The 19,496-nt window shown below is 40.5% G+C and overlaps 1 protein-coding gene across 7 annotated transcripts in view; it reads left to right on the top strand.

Annotated features, from left to right (window-relative positions):
- LOC118332517 (nipped-B-like protein) overlaps window positions 1-19,396 on the top strand; it is a 21,390-nt gene extending 1,994 nt beyond the window's left edge. Inside the window, exons 3-47 of one of the 7 annotated variants that reach the window (XM_035667846.1) lie at window positions 297-462; window positions 872-1,002; window positions 3,457-3,565; window positions 3,647-3,795; window positions 4,061-4,191; window positions 4,274-4,364; window positions 4,495-5,019; window positions 5,109-6,485; window positions 6,691-6,798; window positions 7,056-7,223; window positions 7,535-7,606; window positions 7,701-7,790; window positions 7,895-7,995; window positions 8,121-8,207; window positions 8,334-8,565; window positions 9,109-9,260; window positions 9,363-9,443; window positions 9,577-9,677; window positions 9,774-9,903; window positions 9,997-10,079; window positions 10,284-10,416; window positions 10,519-10,662; window positions 10,760-10,846; window positions 11,058-11,269; window positions 11,370-11,472; window positions 11,565-11,663; window positions 11,990-12,136; window positions 12,665-12,799; window positions 12,883-12,981; window positions 13,061-13,114; window positions 13,238-13,346; window positions 13,466-13,602; window positions 14,549-14,689; window positions 14,816-14,909; window positions 15,066-15,220; window positions 15,316-15,406; window positions 15,562-15,735; window positions 15,852-16,042; window positions 16,143-16,250; window positions 16,462-16,662; window positions 16,812-16,958; window positions 17,058-17,401; window positions 17,505-17,679; window positions 17,925-18,107; window positions 18,406-19,396. In XM_035667846.1, coding sequence (XP_035523739.1) covers window positions 297-462; window positions 872-1,002; window positions 3,457-3,565; window positions 3,647-3,795; window positions 4,061-4,191; window positions 4,274-4,364; window positions 4,495-5,019; window positions 5,109-6,485; window positions 6,691-6,798; window positions 7,056-7,223; window positions 7,535-7,606; window positions 7,701-7,790; window positions 7,895-7,995; window positions 8,121-8,207; window positions 8,334-8,565; window positions 9,109-9,260; window positions 9,363-9,443; window positions 9,577-9,677; window positions 9,774-9,903; window positions 9,997-10,079; window positions 10,284-10,416; window positions 10,519-10,662; window positions 10,760-10,846; window positions 11,058-11,269; window positions 11,370-11,472; window positions 11,565-11,663; window positions 11,990-12,136; window positions 12,665-12,799; window positions 12,883-12,981; window positions 13,061-13,114; window positions 13,238-13,346; window positions 13,466-13,602; window positions 14,549-14,689; window positions 14,816-14,909; window positions 15,066-15,220; window positions 15,316-15,406; window positions 15,562-15,735; window positions 15,852-16,042; window positions 16,143-16,250; window positions 16,462-16,662; window positions 16,812-16,958; window positions 17,058-17,401; window positions 17,505-17,679; window positions 17,925-18,107; window positions 18,406-18,765 — 7,907 coding nt within the window. In that variant the 3' untranslated portion in view covers window positions 18,766-19,396. The remainder of the gene's footprint in view (window positions 1-296; window positions 463-871; window positions 1,003-3,456; window positions 3,566-3,646; window positions 3,796-4,060; window positions 4,192-4,273; window positions 4,365-4,494; window positions 5,020-5,108; window positions 6,486-6,690; window positions 6,799-7,055; window positions 7,224-7,534; window positions 7,607-7,700; window positions 7,791-7,894; window positions 7,996-8,120; window positions 8,208-8,333; window positions 8,566-9,108; window positions 9,261-9,362; window positions 9,444-9,576; window positions 9,678-9,773; window positions 9,904-9,996; window positions 10,080-10,283; window positions 10,417-10,518; window positions 10,663-10,759; window positions 10,847-11,057; window positions 11,270-11,369; window positions 11,473-11,564; window positions 11,664-11,989; window positions 12,137-12,664; window positions 12,800-12,882; window positions 12,982-13,060; window positions 13,115-13,237; window positions 13,347-13,465; window positions 13,603-14,548; window positions 14,690-14,815; window positions 14,910-15,065; window positions 15,221-15,315; window positions 15,407-15,561; window positions 15,736-15,851; window positions 16,043-16,142; window positions 16,251-16,461; window positions 16,663-16,811; window positions 16,959-17,057; window positions 17,402-17,504; window positions 17,680-17,924; window positions 18,108-18,405) is intronic. The other 6 variants (XM_035667851.1, XM_035667850.1, XM_035667849.1 and 3 more) reach the window with 6 other exon arrangements.
- Window positions 19,397-19,496: the final 100 nt, after the last annotated feature.

The raw sequence follows: 19,496 nt of genomic DNA, 5'->3' as shown, positions 1-19,496 counted from the left end.
TTTAAAAAAGATAAAGACTGCACGTTTATTATACGATTACAATATATTTCATAGTCTATTCTGAGTTCTTCAGAATGTTTATTCTGATTAGAAATGTTAAATGTTAACATAAGCATACATTGTATGGCATTACAAGCACATAGAGTGGGTCAGTTGCATGTTTTCAGACTTTTCTCCGGACATACACATATTATTATTATTATTAACATACTAATCTTTTCCCAAAAGTTGTATTTTCTATCGTGCTTCCTTTCATTTTCCACTCAACCTAACTTGTCTTTCCATCAACCTTTCAGTGTTGAACCAGCTACCCTTGCCTTCTCCTCTCCCCGCCACCACTGCTAAGAGTCTGCTCTACAATGGAAGGATCTCCGAAGAGGTCAGCAGCCTGCTGGTGTGTCGCGATGAGAATCTGGTGACTCAGCTGGCACAAAGCCTTAACCAGGTCTCCACTGAACACATGTAAGTACCACTCACCCATTAATTCACACATCACTGAAAGTTTAAAAGAGAATTCAAATTTAAGAGAGGAAAGCGTGCCAGTGCCTGCTACAATAGGTCAGTAAAGGTGTGCTAACTCTAAAATTAGTTTTGAATTGGGAGAAAATAAATCATTGTTGAATTGATTTTGTTGTCAGCAGTGTTAGTAGATATGGACTACAAAGAGTTGTTTCACTGTTAACTTCAACAATGAAGTCGGGTGTTGCTGTTTCAGTTTCAGTCATCACATTGCAGTCAGTGCTTTACCAGATCGGTCAGCTCATACTCAGGGGTTTTCAGAATCATGAGGTTAATGCAGAACTGCACTTAGCTCAGTGGGCAGCTATTGACTGCAAGATGACTGTGGACTATACTTTTGTTTGCTTTCCAGAGAGTTGAAGGACAACTTGGGGAATGATGAACCCGAGGGTGACATGCCAATGCTTCTACAAACTCTGCTGTCCAGGGACCCCAAAATCTTCAGGGACAAAAGTACGCCAACCCAGTACAAAGTTGGGGGTGGTAAGGAGGAGACATTGAGCTGTTGACTCTGCAGTTGAGCTCAGTGCATGCTCTCTCACTGCTTGTATTCTTGGTTTCCATCGTAACTAATTATTCACCTGAGCCTTTCCTGGGTCTGATGCACTACTTTCACTACACTAGTTTCACTACACTAGTTGTTCACAAACTGAAGGCCATTGTGAGAGGAATGTACAGTCAAATTTAAAGTTGAATCGACCTTTTACACAGCAGAGCTTTCGACCTGTCAAACACAAGTAATACCATTATTACTGCTTTATCGCACTGCAGTAATTATTGATACTAAGAGATCATCAATGTTTTGGAATCCACATGTACTTTTGTCTGCTTTAACGAGTCAAAGGGGATTTTTTTGTCTTCCAAACATAGACATGACAGAAAAAGTTTGGGAACTGCCAGCAACCTCACTAGTTGTGTTGTTTACTCTTTGGCATCACTCTGACTGACGTTTTGTTTGGCTGTAATGTTAGGTGACAGTTTCTCTGTGAATGTAGGTGTTAGGCCTAATTGGCCAGCAGCGGCAGTTGTTTTTATTTCATCACAAGAGGTAAGGAGCACTGCTTACACTACAGTAAATACAGATAATGAGTAGTCTGTACGTATGTAGCCTAGCTTATTAATTGTTAAAAACAATTAGACTAGCTCTGTGAACTGGAAAAAAAAAGTGTAGTTTACTTAAATATGTTAGTTATTTCTTAATCTACAACAACTGCGTCCAGGAACTGTGAAATTTCAAAAGTTCTGTCTTCAGAGTGAGGTTGCCATTGGTGACTTACTTGCTAGTTAACAATATACAGCATCTAAAATGAGTTTTTGCAGACGCCTACCTGCTTCCAGTTTTTTAGTCATTTTGGGTGAACCTACCCTTTAAATGTGTGTCTTCAGTGAACACACAGCGATTAAATCTTCTGTCAGTCTCTTAGTCTTTTTTTAAATCCCCACGGGTGGGAATAAAGCTGCTTGTACGGTTCTACCTCGTATGGTAAACGCTTGTTACATAACTTTTTCTAGAATTTTTAAGTAACGCTTAATAGTTTGTTGACAAGTAGTTGTATAATTGAGCTCACATTTTCACCTGTTTATAGTACACCTGATAGTTTACAACATGGAAATATTTTAAAAGATATTCATCAGGAATCCCATACACGTTTCTTAAAAGCTTAACTGTGTTTGTTTTTAGTATCATCAATAATATCACTAATTGTCATAAACAGTTCTATATTTATCTTTTAACCTTTGTTCAGGAAAGCCTTCTAGTTTTATGAGCAGCTGCACTAGTCTGCAATTACATGTAATTGTAAGTGTACTGTATGCATACACACTTTCATACTGAATCATTATTTATGCCAAAGAAGGAAAAAAGAGAGAAAAGCTTCGCACACAGTGTGTACTGCGTGAACTAGAGGTGCTGGCAACTGCAAGATGAACATTAGTCAGAAAAAATAAACCGCAAGCAACTGTGGTAGTGACCACACATTCATCCCCTGAAAATATATAATCGAGGATCTTTTACTAACACTGATGCATGAGTCTGTTGATGAACCGTGTAGCTGTTATCATTATTTAGCCAGCAGTAGGAACTTAGTGCTTCTGATCCGGTGAAATGCTTCTCCGAAGATGTGCTCCATATTGTCACAAGACAGGATGTACTGCACACAACATTGCACCTTGGTAAACCCCTCACCATTCTCCTGCAGCTATAACCTCCTCCTTCATCACTCTGAACTCCAAATTGTTTTTGTTGTGATACATTTTATTTTCACGATGATTATTAAGTATTCAAGATCGGACATCGCATGATGTCAAATCTTGGAATCATACCACTTTATTTCCAAATATATATATTATTACAGCGTATATATGACTGAAATTCTTACTTTTTACAAATATATTACCGGTTCATAGATAAGACAAACAATTACAGTAACCGTGCAATAATTCCTATCATATTCAGTTTTTGTTGGCACTGATGTTGATTCGTTTCATTTTTGTGGCGGCATGTAGTGGTGTTGTATTGGATGGCATTATATTGAAAGCTAATGTTAATGATGTTTCTTCCACCCCCATTTGCAGTTTACATTACATGAATCAGGGTGACAGAACAGTAGAAACACCTCGGAATATAATGCAATCCAGTACAACAACACCACTAATTACAACCTTAAAAAAGACCTTTCTGACACACTGTTAACGGAAAAAAAGGATTTATAACATTGTAGCTTGTTAGTAGTTTCCAGCATTGCTATTGAGTAGATGGTGTTTAGGTTAGCTGGAAACTGTTGACACACGAGCCAAGTTATTTTATTTCACTTTCACCTTTTAATATTTTTTCATTGTTCAGTTATGAAACCCTATATTACTAAGTTTCTTTTCCCTTGGTACACTGGAGTTTGTATGATGTTAATTGTTTTGTTTTTTTAAATCCTTATCTCTTAGGTGTAATGCAGCAGCCAATGATGCAACAGTATAAGATATCTCAGAATCAGGTGCATGGGAGTCCAGGATCAAACTATCAGCAAACCACTGTAACTCAAAGCCCCTCCGGGTAAGGCAGTGCCAGCATACTTTCAGATAATGAACAGAAGTATCTGCACTTCTACTAACACTACTTCTTCCTCCTTCACAGATGCTTTACATCCCCGCAGTCTGGATCGGATACTCGGTTCGTACCCCAGCAGAACAGCCCTATACCTAGTCCCTATACTCCTCAGAGTCCGACAGACTATATGCAGTACAATCCACCCAGTTATTCTCAACACCAACAGACTCAGCAAGGTGAGTGCAATTTAAAATCAGGAAAAATGTGTCATTAGCTGCCTGCACACCTTTGCCAGGAACAGCAAAAAGCAAACATTTGATATTAAGGAATCACATCACTTGCTTTTTTACACATGTGGCGACGAGTAGGTTTATAAGTTGACACTCTCTTACTGTAACATGGTAAAACTACAGCTGACCGTAACAATTGATCTATCTTTACAGGACATGTGAGACATTGCAAATAATTGAATTGGATATATGATTTCTCTCTTTGTTTTAGTTGCTGGTGGTGTGAGAAATATCCATGACAACAAGGTCTCTGGGCAGCTATCAAATAATCCATCTAATCATAATGTGAGACTAGGCTCAGACAAAGACTACATGAACATGGCTCACAGACTGGGAAATGAGGTAATGCAGAAAATCAAGATATCCTGAGCTAAAACTGATGCTGACTGTTGAAAGTGCTGATAAATGTCTTTTGTTCCAACAGCAGAATGACCCCTCCATGAGGGCTGCCGCGTTTCCAGTTAAATCACCAGAGTCTGTGTGTTCCCCTGCTGGTAGTGAAGAGACTGCAAAAAGTATGCTGCCTTAGCAACAAGTCAATTCATTTTGTTGATCAAAAATAAGGCCATTGCAATTGTGTGATTCATTCTTTGCCAAGACATATTCTCTGGTGTTCACCTTTCCTTGAATGTATTTGTCTTTAAGCAGCATCCAGGACTCCTCTTATCATGCGCTCACCTCCACCCCATGTGCCACCAGGTGTAGCACCTGACCTGCTCCTCACCTCTGCCGACCACAAAAAGAAGCAGAAAGAAAGGAGTAAGGAAGAAAATGAAGAAATGGAAAATAATGCCTTGTATGGCATTGTTAGTTCTCCAACAAAAGACTCTGCTAGGCTGACTTTAAAACTGTCCCGTGTCAAGAGTTCAGACATGGATGAACCTGGAGAACATCCTCCTAGGGCACATATCAACTCAGACCAGGAAACTGATATGATGAATAATAATAATCAGTTGTCAAGGACTGCCCAGGACTTGTCACACAAGTTTGGTTCTGAGGAGCAGGCAAACTGCCAGCAGGTTTCTGCTCGGCCTGGTACAAGGGACTCTGGAGCCATCAGCGGGGTTGGCTTTGATGATTCTGAGATAGACACGCTCGCAGAGATCGAGAGAATAGAACGTGAGTCGGCCAGCGACAGAGAACGGTGGTCTAAGGAAGTCCAGGATAAAGGTATTGTGTGCCCAGGGCATTCTTTGATTTATTTCATGACAGATGTTATTTAGTTTTTTGTAAAAGATCTAAGCTCTATTTCTTTGCAGATAAGCCACTAAAGAAACGGAAGCAAGACTCGTATCCTCAGGAACCCGGAGCTGAGTCAAGTGACGGGCCTGCTGTACAAGGAGGCAACTCTGACAGCAAGTTGACACCCAAGAAGACGAATGCTGCAAGTAATGGTGCCAGTCGGCCTGCTTTGATGGTCAGTATTGATCTGCAGCAAGCTGGAAGACTCATAGGACAGCCTGTAGTGGTCTTGGAAGCAAAGCAGTTGTGTGAGGACCACCTACGGCGCATAAAGTCAAAGACTGATGTAAAAGTAGATAAAGTTGTTGAAAACAGACCTGGGATCACCAAACAGCATGCCGACAACCCCAGGAAGTCTGGCTCAGATGGGCAACTAGAAACCCCTAAACAGAAGCAGGAACGGCGGCGTGAATCCAAACACAGGCATGATGGCAAAACTGAGAGCAGCAAAGGACACTCAGATGACAGACAGACAGACACACCACGACAGAAACAGGAAAAGCATTCAGACTCACGCCACAAAGAGGAAAAGAACCAGAACAGTCATCGACCCCATGTCAGCCAGCCCAAGACTCCAAAAACCATGAGCAAGGCAGAGCATAACTCCAGACACGGAGAGGAAAAAGTCAGGGATAGAAATAAGGAGAAGGTCAGAGATGGAGAAAAAGATAAAGACAGGGATAGAGACAGAGACAGGGACAGGGACAAAGAAAAAAACAGAGACAGAGAAAGGGACAGAGACAAAGACAAAGAGAAAGACAAAGAGAAAGACAAAGAGAAAGACAAAGAAAAAGACAAAGACAAAGACAGGGACAGAGACAGAGACAGGGACAGAGACAGGGACAGGGAAAGGAAACACAAAATGTCAAGGGAAAACTGCAACAGAATCTCTCCTGACCAGCATATTAAATCTGACAGCCCTAGAGTGAAGCAAGATGGAAACAGAAAATCCGCTGACCTCAATGGTCGACAGAGGACAGAGAATTCCAGCCTTCAAAACGCCCAAAATAAGGAAGAGAGGAGAAGTGGGGATGGCAGCATTAGCTGCCAAGCTAAAAACAAACCGCAATCTTTTGAGACAAAACCTAGTGAGTTCCCGTCATACCTGCTGGGTGGCAAGTCAGGAAGTCTGAAGAACTTTGTGATTCCTAAATTGAAACGGGATGGGAAAGATAAAGAGCCTAAACAACTAAGTAATTTGAAAGTGCCCTGGAATGAACCCCTTGTCAGGCTGGAGAGAGTTTCGCTGATAGAGAACTTAAACAAAGGAGCTAAGCCTGTTGTTGTGCTTCAGAAACTCAGTGTTGATGAGGTTAAAAAGATCATGAGGGATAGCAGGGATGGACACAGCTCCAAATCCAGGAAGTCGTCCTCCGTTGACAAACCAGACAGAGGTATGATTTACTTTGCTTATTAAATATTTACTCAGAAGTGTTTGTGGATGTATTTATTTACTTGAAACTATTGTCTCAGGAATAATTCATCAATAAGTAATTAATCCAAATAAATACCTTTGGATTAAGTTTCCAATCGTGTCTTTTTTTTTTTTAAGTGTAGCTTTTTCTGTCCTGAACACTCACTCACCTCTTGTGCTTACAGAGATGTCACTTATGGAGGGGACAAAAAAGCGAAAGCACGGTGTGATCAGTAAGAGCTCCAAGTATGCTGAGGTGGACTCAAGTGGAGATGAAGGCGGTGACTCTGAGTGTCAGTATTAAACCTAAAAAAACCTTTTTTGTACATCAAAGTGCTACAGAGTTGGTCAAAAGCGGTATGGTCTCCATTAACAGAATATTCTTTTAGCATGCAGTAATCCTTAAGATGAAAAAATATCTACCTGCAAATGTTTAATATTATGGTTATTGCATTTTATTAAAGTTATTATCCATTTGTGAAAGCAATACTTGGTGCTCACAATTCAAAGTCAATATTTCTGACGTATCCTCTCTCTGTTATTGTTACAGCTACAAGGAAAAGGTGCAAGAAGGATCACGTCAAGACATGGAAGCATGAAGAGAAGAGAGGTTCTGGAGAGCACCGTCGAAGTGGAGGTCGGGGGTCCGGTAGCCATCACCGGGAATGGAACCCTAATGATTCAAGTGAAGGCTCTCCAGCACCAAGCCTGAGTGATGGTGAGGCTTCTTTGCATAGGCTTGCCAGTGGGCATGAGTGTAGAGAATGTTTTTATTCAGATATATATCTCTAAGAAGGCAAAGTGATTGTATCTCAATTATAACCTTAGACAGTACACATCGTCATAGAAAATGTTAATTGTGATTGTTTGATGGCTGTCATTCAAATTATTGCTGTTATAAATTAATGATCAGCCAGGCCAATTCCCTGGACAGTTGGGTTACTACACCCAAGTCTTTCTCTATTAAATATTCAGTGCTTGAGGGTTAGTTGCTGTCAAAGATTTGACTAATCTTATTGTTTTGTTCAGTTGCCAGAAAATTGAAGAAAAAGGAGAAACAGAAAAAAAGGATGGCGTACGAGTCCAAGCTGTCATCAGAGGGTATTGTTTTACCACTCAGGATTTTTTTGATAGTATTAATGCATTTTAAAACGACATGTTTTAATTAAAAAAGCTGTTTACACTTGTTTAACAGAAATGATGGACTCCTCCACATTTAAGAGATTTGCGTCTAGTGTGGACAACATCCTTGAGAGCCTTGAGGATGTGGACCTCGCCGCTGCAGGTAAAGATCAAGCACTGCAAAGTTTCCAAAGTTTTTGACATTTGTTGAACCGTTGAGTTGAAAAATACAACATGACAACATTATATCTTTGGGCCCACAAACAGATGATGACGAGATACCCGAAGAGCTCTTGCTTATAAAGCACCAGCTGAGTGAGCTAGGCAGTGATTCTGCTAAGATTAAAGCTATGGGCGTCTTTAACAAGGTAAGAGGAGTGTGCACTGTCACATGGCTACATTCAGGTTCACAGGTGTTATTTAGCTGTTGTAAAGACCATCAATTCACAGCCACATCGTGGTAAAAGTAACCAATCATTTGTTTGATCCACAGTTTCCAACTAGTAAACTAGTGAAATTTTTGAATATCCTGGAGAAGAACATCCAGGACAGCGTCAAACTTTCCACACTAATGAACCACGTAAGTTGATGTTATTTTTTTGCGATGGAAGTGATCATGCTTTTGTTTCCCAGTTATCTTTTAGAGCTTTTCAGTGAGTTTTCTCCTTTATTTTGTTTTTTAACACATTGTTTTGGACATTTGTAGGGTAATGATTCCATGGAGGAGGAGCGGCTGTGGCGTGACCTTATCATGGAGCGGGTGACTAAGTCTGCTGATGCCTGTCTGACTGCACTCAACATCATGACATCTCCACACATGCCCAAGGCTGTTTATATAGAGGATGTGATTGAGAGGGTTTTGCAGTACACCAAGTACCATCTGCAAAACTCTTTGTACCCTCAGTATGACCCGGTCTACAGAGTGGATCCCCATGGAGGTCAGTACAGTTCCCTTCTGTCCGTTGCGCTACAAAAATTGCATGTGTGGAGGAAAATCTTGATTTCCAGGAGCTATGTTTGTGCAAGGAAAGTTAACATATGAGCAAGCCGATTATGCTGATACATGTTGGAGTTTTTTTTAAGAACAGATTGTGGCTTGAATTATCTTTGCAAAAAAATGTTTAGTAATGAGTCAAAACTAAAAGCAGTTGCAATTCCTTCAGGGATTTACTTCTAAAGAAAATGCAAATACTTAAACTTCAATTCACGAAGATGGTGCTTATTAGCTAAAGTTAGGGGCTATTTCTCTTTTTTAAATGAAAGTTGATGACAGAATGTTCTTTTAGTCGTATTTTCTGATGTAAAACCCTATAGTTGAATCTAGAAATGTCTACCAAGTGTCTGACACATTTGCAGCACTATTTTATAAAAAAAAAAAATAATTAAATAACCTGCAACTGTGGTATTTTGCTGCTGGTGTCTGAAGTGGCTTACTTATCTTTTATTCAACTCTTATTTTCCCTTTATCTTCCTCACCTAAGGGGGCATACATACTTCAAAGTCCAAGAGAGCGAAGGCTTCCACCCACAAGCAGAAGGTGGTAGTCATGCTCTACAACAAAGTGTGCGATATTGTCAGCAACATTTCAGAGCTCCTGGAGATCCAGCTGCTAACCGATACCACAATTCTCCAGGTGAGGCTCTTAATCTGGCCTAATATCATTCAATTTCATGACCCTATTTAAACTTTGACTCTTCTTCTAACATACTTGTTTGCTTTTGTGCCCGACTTTCAGGTGTCTACCCTGGGTATTACACCATTTTTCGTGGAGAATGTCAGTGAGCTGCAGTTATGTGCCATTACACTAGTGACAGCAGTAAGTCTTCCATGGCATGCAATTTTAGTGTTATCTTAGCTGTTAATTTTCATTGTTTTTTTCATGACATGCTCCTGCACAGCGTCTGTTTGTTGTGTTTTGATTTAGTGCTTTTCATTTTACTCTTCCTTAGGTGTTCTCTCGTTATGAGAAGCACAGGCAGCTTATTCTTGAAGAGATCTTCACTTCCTTGGCAAGACTGCCTACCAGTAAACGCAGCCTCAGGAATTTTAGGTAACTAAATCTAAGTGACTTTTTCCTCAATAAAATTACATAAATGAAAAAATGTATCATTGAACCCCCCTAATAAAACTTACATCTCATACTCAGGCTAAACAGCAGTGATTCGGATGGAGAGCCCTTGTATATCCAGATGGTCACAGCGCTGGTTTTTCAGCTCATCCAGTGTGTGGTACATCTTCCTTCAGAGAGGGATGCAGAGGACGAACATAATAAGAAGGTAACAGATTTAACTGATATTTAAACCATATTTATCCGAAAAATGTTTGGATTCAGCCATTGTTTTACACATTGAGCCGCTTTATTTTTCTAGGTCGATAAAGATGTCTTCATCACAAACTCTTTTGAAACTGCCATGAGGACAGCTCAGAACTTCCTATCTGTGTTTCTCAAGAAGTAAGTCATTGTTCCCACTGCTACACAAGTCAAGAGTATATTCTTGATCTCACACACTCCTCTTTAAGTGCAAGCCATAATCTATAGCTCTGTTAGCTCTGTCATTAAACTGTTTCTCCTCCTGCTATTACATAGGCTATAATATTAACTTGCTGCATGTTCAAACTTATGTTATAATAAAAGATTGTTTTCTGTACGTTTCAGGTGTGGCAGTAAGCAGGGAGAAGAGGACTACAGGCCTCTGTTTGAAAACTTTGTTCATGATCTGCTGTCTACAGTCAACAAGCCTGAGTGGCCTGCAGCTGAACTGCTGCTCAGTTTACTGGGCCGGCTGTTGGTGAGTAGCGTCATTCACCTTAAAGTTGTCACTCAACGCTTGTCCAGTAAGGTTGATGTTTGTATTGGTTGTGACATTTCTCCTCCACTTCTTGTGTTCCAGGTGCACCAGTTCAGTAACAAGCAGACAGAAATGGCACTCAGGGTGGCATCACTGGACTACCTCGGCACTGTCGCTTCTCGCCTGCGCAAAGATGCTGTCACAAGCAAGATGGACCAAAAGGCTATTGATCGCATCCTAAGAGAGGTACACTAGATATTTATGGAATCATTTTAACAGTTGTAAATTTACAGTAGTGTTGAACTGCTTTTGAGATATTTCTGACTTACTGATCTCCTGGCAGACTCCAGGCAGTGATGAAGTTCAGCAACTCCAGAAGGCCTTGCTTGACTACCTAGATGAAAACGTTGAGACAGATCCATCTCTGGTCGTGAGTGTTTAACTTTCATACAGACATCAGTGTATTTACAGAAATCATTATGATCTCTATCCTCTCAAATGGCTTGACACAGGGATGTGACAGTTTGTTTATCTTAAAAGAGACACGGATTAAACAGGGTTTCTTGGTGTCAAAGTGGTTTTATACTCTATAGTATGCCTTGAAATGTTTTTCATCACATGTATGCATATGCTTCCTACAGTTTGCCAGGAAGTTTTATATTGCACAGTGGTTCAGGGACACTACAAGTGAAGCAGAGAAAGCGATGAAGTCTCAAAATGAGAACGACGAGGAAGGTCGACATCATTCCAACGATGTTGACTCAACTGGGGAGATAATGCAGAGAGCTGAGACACGAAAGAAATTCCTTCGCAAGGTCATCAAGGCATCGCCATCACATTTCAGTTCCCTGAGGTAGATACCACTTCACTCTGGATGATTTCACTAGTAGTTCTCTACACAGTTTGACTTGTTCACCTATCCTGGTGTTAATCAGTCTGTATTTTTCGTGCAGGTTAAACTCTAACACAATAGACTATGAGGATTCCTGTCTGATTGTCAGATATCTGGCCTCTATGAGGCCTTTTGCACAGAGCTTTGATATTTATTTATCACAGGTAAGATGATTTATTTTTTAATTAATCTGAGTGAGAGATTATATTGTGTTGGCTGTCATATACATTTTCCTCTTACGGCCTCTCTTGTATAGATTCTGAGAGTGCTGGGTGAAAGTGCCATTGCAGTCAGAACTAAAGCCATGAAGTGTCTGTCTGAAGTAGTAGCTGTGGATCCAAGTATTCTGGCACGGGTAAGTTCAAGGTTCAAGGTTCATTCATTTGTCATTCTGCAACACACAGTTGCACAACGAAATGAAAGTTGTAGTCAAGTCAAGGACTTGGCATGGCAAGTTTGCTTTTTTCCTTAAGAAATACAGCCATTTCTGAGGTTTCTTAACCAAGGTGGAGTAAGTTATCCTGTGGTGGCTGTTACGCACTTCTCAGGCTACTGGATTGATTGCATGATTTTTTTCTTACATATATTTATTTTATTTATATTTACCAGAGTCAAAGTAGCAGCCATAACCTTTAGTAATGTTTATCTGTGCTTGACCAAACTCCCCTATTTGTTTTTCAGCTGGATATGCAACGCGGAGTTCATTGTCGCCTCATGGACAACTCCACCAGTGTGCGAGAGGCAGCTGTGGAGCTCCTTGGCCGTTTTGTGCTAAGTCGACCGCAGCTCATTGAGCAGTACTATGACATGCTCGTTGAAAGGATATTGGTAATTTCTTAAGCTTCCCTCGTCACCTTTCTTAACACCTAAGTGTGAGGTTCTATATGATAGTGTAACAATTCTTTCTCTGGTGGTAAAGTTATATCATTATGGGCCCTGTTTGGGGGTTTGTGGAAAGGAAAGTCTATATTAAAACAGGCTGAAGATGAGCCCTTGAATTTAGAAATTTCTGACCAAAAAGTTAATTGAAAGTGCAAAAGTTCAACTGAGGTTAAAAAATTTTTTTTCCCACACTGCCACCTTAAGATCAAATGAAGAACTGCAACTGTATCACTTTACTTTTACTTTCCCTTTGATGTTTGTCCATCATACATATTTCGATTTTCTACAAAAAACTATAAAATACCATAATCAAATGTGTACGTGTACACATACTTTGCCAGTAAAGCTGAGTCAGATTTTTACATTTCCACTGAATACTATTTCCCATTCAATTCAACCAATCAATGACAAAAAAAGGCACTTTATATTAAGTCTGTATTGAACTGTCCTTGTACCTGTTTTGTCTTTACACAGGACACGGGTATTAGTGTAAGGAAGAGGGTCATTAAGATCTTGAGGGATATTTGCCTGGAGCAGCCGGACTTCCACAAGATCACTGAGATGTGTGTCAAGATGATCCGAAGGGTCAACGATGAAGAGGGGATTAAGGTTTGTGTTTAAATTTAATTTAAAGCAGCATTTTTTATTTTTTTAATGAACAGTATATACATGCAGCATCTTTTCTCATGCAGAAACTGGTGAATGAGACATTCCAGAAACTGTGGTTCACCCCCACACCCAGTCATGACAAAGATGCCATGACCCGTAAGATCCTGAATATCACAGATGTGGTACGTACTATCTCGGCTTCGAATAAGAAACATTATAGCGTTTGACATTGTCACAAGACTCATGATGATTGTATTCCAGGTGTTGGCATGTAAGGATTCAGGCTATGACTGGTTCGAGCAGCTTCTCCAAAATGTGAGTTCTTTAACTTGTGTAGCTGCTTTGATTTCTGAATAGCAGCTTGTGTGTCTTTATAAATAGCTCCTGCGTGCATATTTGTCTAGCATCTTATCTAACTTCTGTATGGCAACTGTTTAGCTGCTGAAGTCAGAGGAGCAAGCTTCATACAAACCTGCCAAGAAGGCCTGTGTACAGCTGGTGGACAATCTGGTGGAACACATACTGAAATATGAGGAGTCTCTCGCAGGTAATAAAAAGAAATCTAATAGTAGCTCTAATAGCTTTCAAAATTCTTATTGCATTGATATTGTGTTAAACACTACCGTGCTGTGACAAGTGTCAATGTTTTCTGTGTTTGTGTTTCAGACTGTGAGGATAAAGGGGTCAGCTCAGGTCGTCTGGTCGCATGCATCACCACTCTCTACCTGTTCAGCAAGATCAGACCACAGTTAATGGTCAAACATGCCATGACTATGCAGCCCTACCTGACCACCAAGTGCAATGTAAATACAGCAACATTTTCTTCAATATTAATCTGTTAATGTTCACATGCCTGGACGTGTGAGTGATGCCCCCAGGGCAGAAATACAGAAAACACCAACTTTTATGTTGCACTATAGGACCATCTAGTGGCAGCCAAATGAAAACACAAGTGTTCAACAAAGGGTCTCAATAGACACACTATTTGTGAGTCAGACAGAGCTGACTGGGACGTACTTGATTAATGAGGACAATCTGTCACTCATGCAAATATAAATACTGTACATGGCACAACTGAGCTCAGATGTTTTGTTGGAATTAATAAATAGGATCAACCTTACAATATTACAGCTACAACCAGATGGCAGTAAAAATGCCCATTCAGGAACTGAGGAAGAATCTCATTATTAAAGCAATTAAACTGAGTTATCTAGAAGCACTTAGATCTTCTGTACATTAAAGGGACATAATATGATGTTATTTTGAATAGCTTTTTCAAAATAAAATGATATGATATTTAATATTTACCTTCACAGTGTTAGATAAGCGATATTATTCTTATCAGTCCCATCAGGGAGAACATTAGTATTATGCAATAACCACCTCTTGAGGTGCAACTTTGTGTTGAATATTATGAATAATGATATTTACCCTGAATCCAACATGTTTTAAACTGAAACTTAATAATATCTGCTGATATTAATATCAGTCCAAAAACCAGCCTATAGCTGCCAGCAACCTGACTGGTATGGTGCTGTAGACCGTGGTGAATTGTGGGGAACACCACTTCAATTAGGAAAAGTGCACATCACATGTTGGTTAGGTGTACTCTGTGTTGGTTGCACTTGCCTACTACCTTGAACCTGCAAGATCCCAAGTGTGCATATTGGGATAGACCCATAGTCGTTTACGAAGTTATTTTCCAGCTCAGCTTTGGAGTATGAAGTTGTCTCTGTGTTGACGTTTCAGACTCAGAATGACTTCATGGTAATCTGTAACGTGGCCAAGATCCTGGAGCTGGTCGTGCCTTTGATGGAGCACCCAAGTGAGACTTTCCTCACAACCATAGAAGAAGATCTGATGAAGCTCATCATCAAATACGGCATGACGGTCAGTGTCATTTACAGCCTACGGCTTTCACAGATAGCTCTCAAAGAACATTAACAACTGGGGTGTGAAACTGCTGCTTTGAGCATTGATTGAAGCTTAATGTCATTTGATGTGTCTGCTTCTCAGGTTGTACAACACTGTGTAAGCTGTCTTGGTGCTGTGGTAAACAAGGTCACACACAACCACAAGTTTGTCTGGGCTTGTTTCAACCGTTACTATGGTAAGATTTATGTACTGTAACATTTCCTTATACTAGAATTCTTATATACCTCGAAATGGAAAAGGCTTGTAATTATTAACCTGCTCATTCACCTTCAAATTAAAGGTGACATTTTAAGCTCCTACTCATTGTGTTGTTTCACATCCATTTTTGTAGGAGCCCTGGCAAAACTGAAGACACAACATCAAGAGGACCCCAACAGCTCCACTCTGGCTGCCAACAAACCTACTCTCCTGCGCTCACTGTTTACTGTGGGGGCTCTCTGTCGACACTTTGATTTTGACCAGGAGGAGTTCAAAGGTGCTAACAAGGTAAACAACCGGCAATCTGCTTAAACTGTGCGCCGAAAGAATGTAGAAACTGTTTTGATGACTGATTTGCTATCTCTCCCGTCCGTGTCTCTTAGATTGTTATCAAGGACAAAGTGTTGGAACTTCTTTTGTACTTCACCACTCACGAAGATGAGGAGGTCCAGATCAAGGCCATCATAGGTTTAGGTATGTTGCACCTGATCTCAGACTAACATAAAGATGTAATTACTGTATTTATATTGTAATTTATTGCTTACAACTCTTCTGATCCTTTTATTTGCCTGTGTCTGTGACTTTAGTTTCCTCAGTAATTATATTTAAATTATTTCCATTGTCTCAAGGTTTCCAGTTCATCATGCACCCAGAGCTCATGTTTGTGCAGGATGTGAAGGTTCTGTATAACAGTGTCCTGTCAGATGAAAGCAGTTTGGTCAGTCGGAAGATCCAGGTGCTAAAAAACCTGCAGACATACCTGCAAGAGGAGGATTCTCGGATGCAGGAAGCTGATCGCGAGTGTGAGTTTAATGAATCCATCTTAAGTTCTGTTACTCAGATGCCAATGATTATCACTCTGTGGTGTTAATCTGCACTGAGCATGTAAATCATGAATCTTTTTTTTTCTATTATTCAGGGAAGAATCAATCCAAGCAGGAGGATCTGAAAGAAATGGGGGACATCTCATCAGGCATGAGCAGCTCCATAATGCAGATTTACCTGAAGCAGGTGCTGGAGTCCTTCTTCCACTCACAGTCCACAGTTCGGCACTTTGGCCTGAGTGTCATTACACTGACTCTCAGCCAGGGCCTCATCCATCCTGTACAGGTATGTTCACAGTCTCACTCCAGAATACTTTAGACGTATACAGTCCCTCTTATAAGCAAGTAAGTAATAATGACAACATTATCTCAACATTGTTTTTCAGTGTGTGCCGTACTTGATTGCCATGGGAACAGACCCCGAGCCAACCATGAAAAACAAGGCCGATCAACAGTTGGTGGAGATTGACAAGAAATATTCAGGCTTCATCCATGTGAGTGTCTTTCCGGTCCATGATCAGTGTGTAAATCAACGTGCTAATATGATCTTTTGATTTAACAGTATCAATGGGCGGTGGAGTGTATATTTTTTTGTGGTGTTACATAGAAGCATGCTATACATTACACAAAGTGATTTATTGGAAGGATTGCAACCATTATATTTAATCTACATACATGCTGAGTTATATCTCTGTGAATTCACAGATGAAGGCCGTAGCAGGGTTGAAGATGTCTTACCAGGTGCAAGAGGCCATAAATGGATCCAGAGGCGGAGCGATTCGAGGTTGTCACCGCGATGACTCGGACTCTGCCCTCTGCTCTCATCTCTACACTATGGTCCGTGGGAACCGACAACACAGACGGGCTTTCCTCATTTCCCTGCTCAACCTATTTGATGACAGTTCGGTAAGTTTGCCTCTCTCCTTTAGAGTGATTCTCTTCTGTGTTTGTAGGTTTGTGTATCTCCAACCGCCCACCCATCGAATTGCTGACTTCCCTGCAGGTCATGAACAGTTTATTTTAAGTAGTGATGTTTTACACTTTGTCCCCTGCAGAAAACGGAGGTGAACATGCTGTTGTTCATAGCAGACAACTTGGCCTACTTCCCCTACCAGACCCAGGATGAGCCTCTTTTCATCATGCACCATATAGATATCACTCTGTCTGTCTCTGGTAGCAACCTGCTCCAGTCTTTCAAGGAGGTGAGAAGCTTTTTTTTTTTTTGTTATTTTGTTTATCTCGAGATGAAAATCCCAGCTTTATATGTGGTCGGTGTTTGAGTGGCTTTGTTCTCTGCGCAGTCTTTACGGAAAGAGCCCGTGCAGCAGGAAAAGAAGATGAAGACAAAGAAGAAAAAGAAGAAGAAGAAGAAGAAGAAGCTCCAGCAGAGGAAATACAGCTCCGATGATGATGATGATGACGAGAGCAGTAGCAAATCCAGCAGCAGTGATGAGGACCATGAGGTGGTACACAGGCAAAAGAAATCTGTGGCTTCAGATTCTGACTCTGATAATGAGGATGCACTGATGGACCGTCTACCTGAAAACCCCAATCCTCTTCTGGACTTTGCCAGTGCTTCGCAAGGTATTCTGCTGCTGCTGATGCTAAAACAACATCTGAAGAATCTATACGGCTTCTCAGACAGGTAGGCCACATGAAACATGCCAGTCAACAAATATTTGAATCACTCTTCCTCAGTAGTGCAGCTGTTTACGTGACTTAACTGAACTTTTGTGTTTGCATTACAGCAAAATCCAGAAATATTCACCCACGGAGTCCGCCAAGGTATACGACAAGGCTGTGAACAGGAAGTCCAAGGTGCACTTCAACCCTCGTCAGACACTGGATTATCTGAAGAGCGATATAGCCAACCTGGGTCTCAGCTATGAGACCAAGAAGAATATTGTGAAACAGTATTTGGACGTAAGCATCCAGCACTATATTTTGAGTTTATGTGTAATTTCAGTCTCAGGAGTGTGTAATAGACAAAACGTGTGTGTGTGTGTGTGTGTGTGTGAGCGAGAGTGTGCAGAATACGGTACGTTTCAGAATTTCACCAACTGTTTGATATTTTAGTTTAGTTAGCAGCGAAGCACTTTCGAATTGGCTATAAATAGCCACATCAAGAAAGTATTCCAGCTGAAGTTCTGCCTGCTTTTATCTCTTAGTTTAAGGTACTGATGGAGCACTTGGATCGCGATGAAGAGGATGAGGAGGGTGAAGCAAGTGCCAATGCCAGAAACAAAGCCATTACTTCACTGCTGAGGGGCTCAAAACCCTCGAACCACAACCACAATAATCACGCCGTCGAGAGCGATTCGGAGGACAGTGAGGATGAAGATCCCCCTGCAGTAAGAAATTTAAAACTAAGGATTTACTTACTTGTGATAAAACTTGTTCTGCAGACATACTGGGAAAAAAGAAAAAAGACGGTGGTTGGTTAATGGTTTTTATGGATTTTAAATTTCTACTTAGCATATAAATAATAGAATAACAGGATAAAGACTGATTTAAATTTACATTAGATTTACAGATCAACTTACATTTGTACTACAGCTACTGTTAACTTATTTTTCTAACAAGATTTCTGTATGATCCTTCCTGTGTAGAGAAAAGGTTATTTTCATGTCTAACACACTCTATCCACAGCGGAAACCAAGGAAAGGTGGGGATTCCGCAGAGGATTCAGGTCACATGAATGAGACAGTGGAGGCCATGGACGTCGTCGCCATCTGTCGTCCCAAATACAAAGACAGACCACAGATTGCCAGGGTCATCCAGAAGACCAAAAATGGCTACAGCATACACTGGATGACTGGATCTTACACTGGGCCCTGGGTTGTGGCAAAGAAACGGGACGGTCGCAAAAAGGTGCCTTGGGTTGACACTATCAAGGAATCAGACATTATTTACAAGAAAATATCCTTGACAAGTGGACACAAGCTGTCGAACAAAGTGGCACACAAGTTGCGGGCGCTATACGCCGCCAAGGAGGGGACTAAGAGCTAGTCGGCTGAAATTTTTCAGGCAGAGACCCCTCAGAGCCCAAATCTATGTGGATCCAATAACTTACAGAAGAGAAGACGGACCTGGTGGAGGGAAAAGTATTGAGAACACTGGTCTGTTTGAATACAGACATGTTTAAGTTCAAGAAAAACACAAGAAGGAAATGTTTTGGATAACATTGTGTGGGAGTTCCTTCGCTGTTGTGCAGCAGCTTCGTTGTTTGATTTTTACTCCCACTGTATCATAGTTTAACTAAACACATGTTTATATCTGAACATAATTCTGTAAAAAAAGAAACTGAATGTTGGAAATTAGTGTATTGATGATGTTCTTAATAAAGTGTTTTTGGAGTTTAAACTAGCACCAGATGGATTTATTCACTTGACCAGAGCTCCAGCAACTTTTAACTTTCTTTTTTTTTTTCTTGTTTGTTTACCCACATTGTGTAATGGAGTATCTTTGATATAATTTATTTATGTTAAAAGCAGTGCAGTATCTGTGCCTATATGCAGGGGAAGTTATATTGTTTTTAATATAGATTTTGATGTTACAGAACACAGAGCAAGAAAAAAGTGATCCCCCGCTCCTTCTGGTGGAACAAATACTGCAATAAATTTTTCTTACATCTTTCTTACTTGTTTGTGCTTTCTTTCCTCACTTCAGAATATGTATTATAACTTTTTTTCAAGCCTCATGATAAAGGTTCAGACAGGTCTATATGTACCTGTTACTTC

Source organism: Morone saxatilis, unplaced genomic scaffold (assembly GCF_004916995.1).
Source record: "Morone saxatilis isolate NCDOM2014 unplaced genomic scaffold, NCSU_SB_2.0 Contig21, whole genome shotgun sequence".
Classification (NCBI taxonomy): domain Eukaryota; kingdom Metazoa; phylum Chordata; class Actinopteri; family Moronidae; genus Morone; species Morone saxatilis.
The sequence above is the reverse complement of the archived record's forward strand: the minus strand, read 5'-3'. Positions and strand labels throughout refer to the sequence as shown.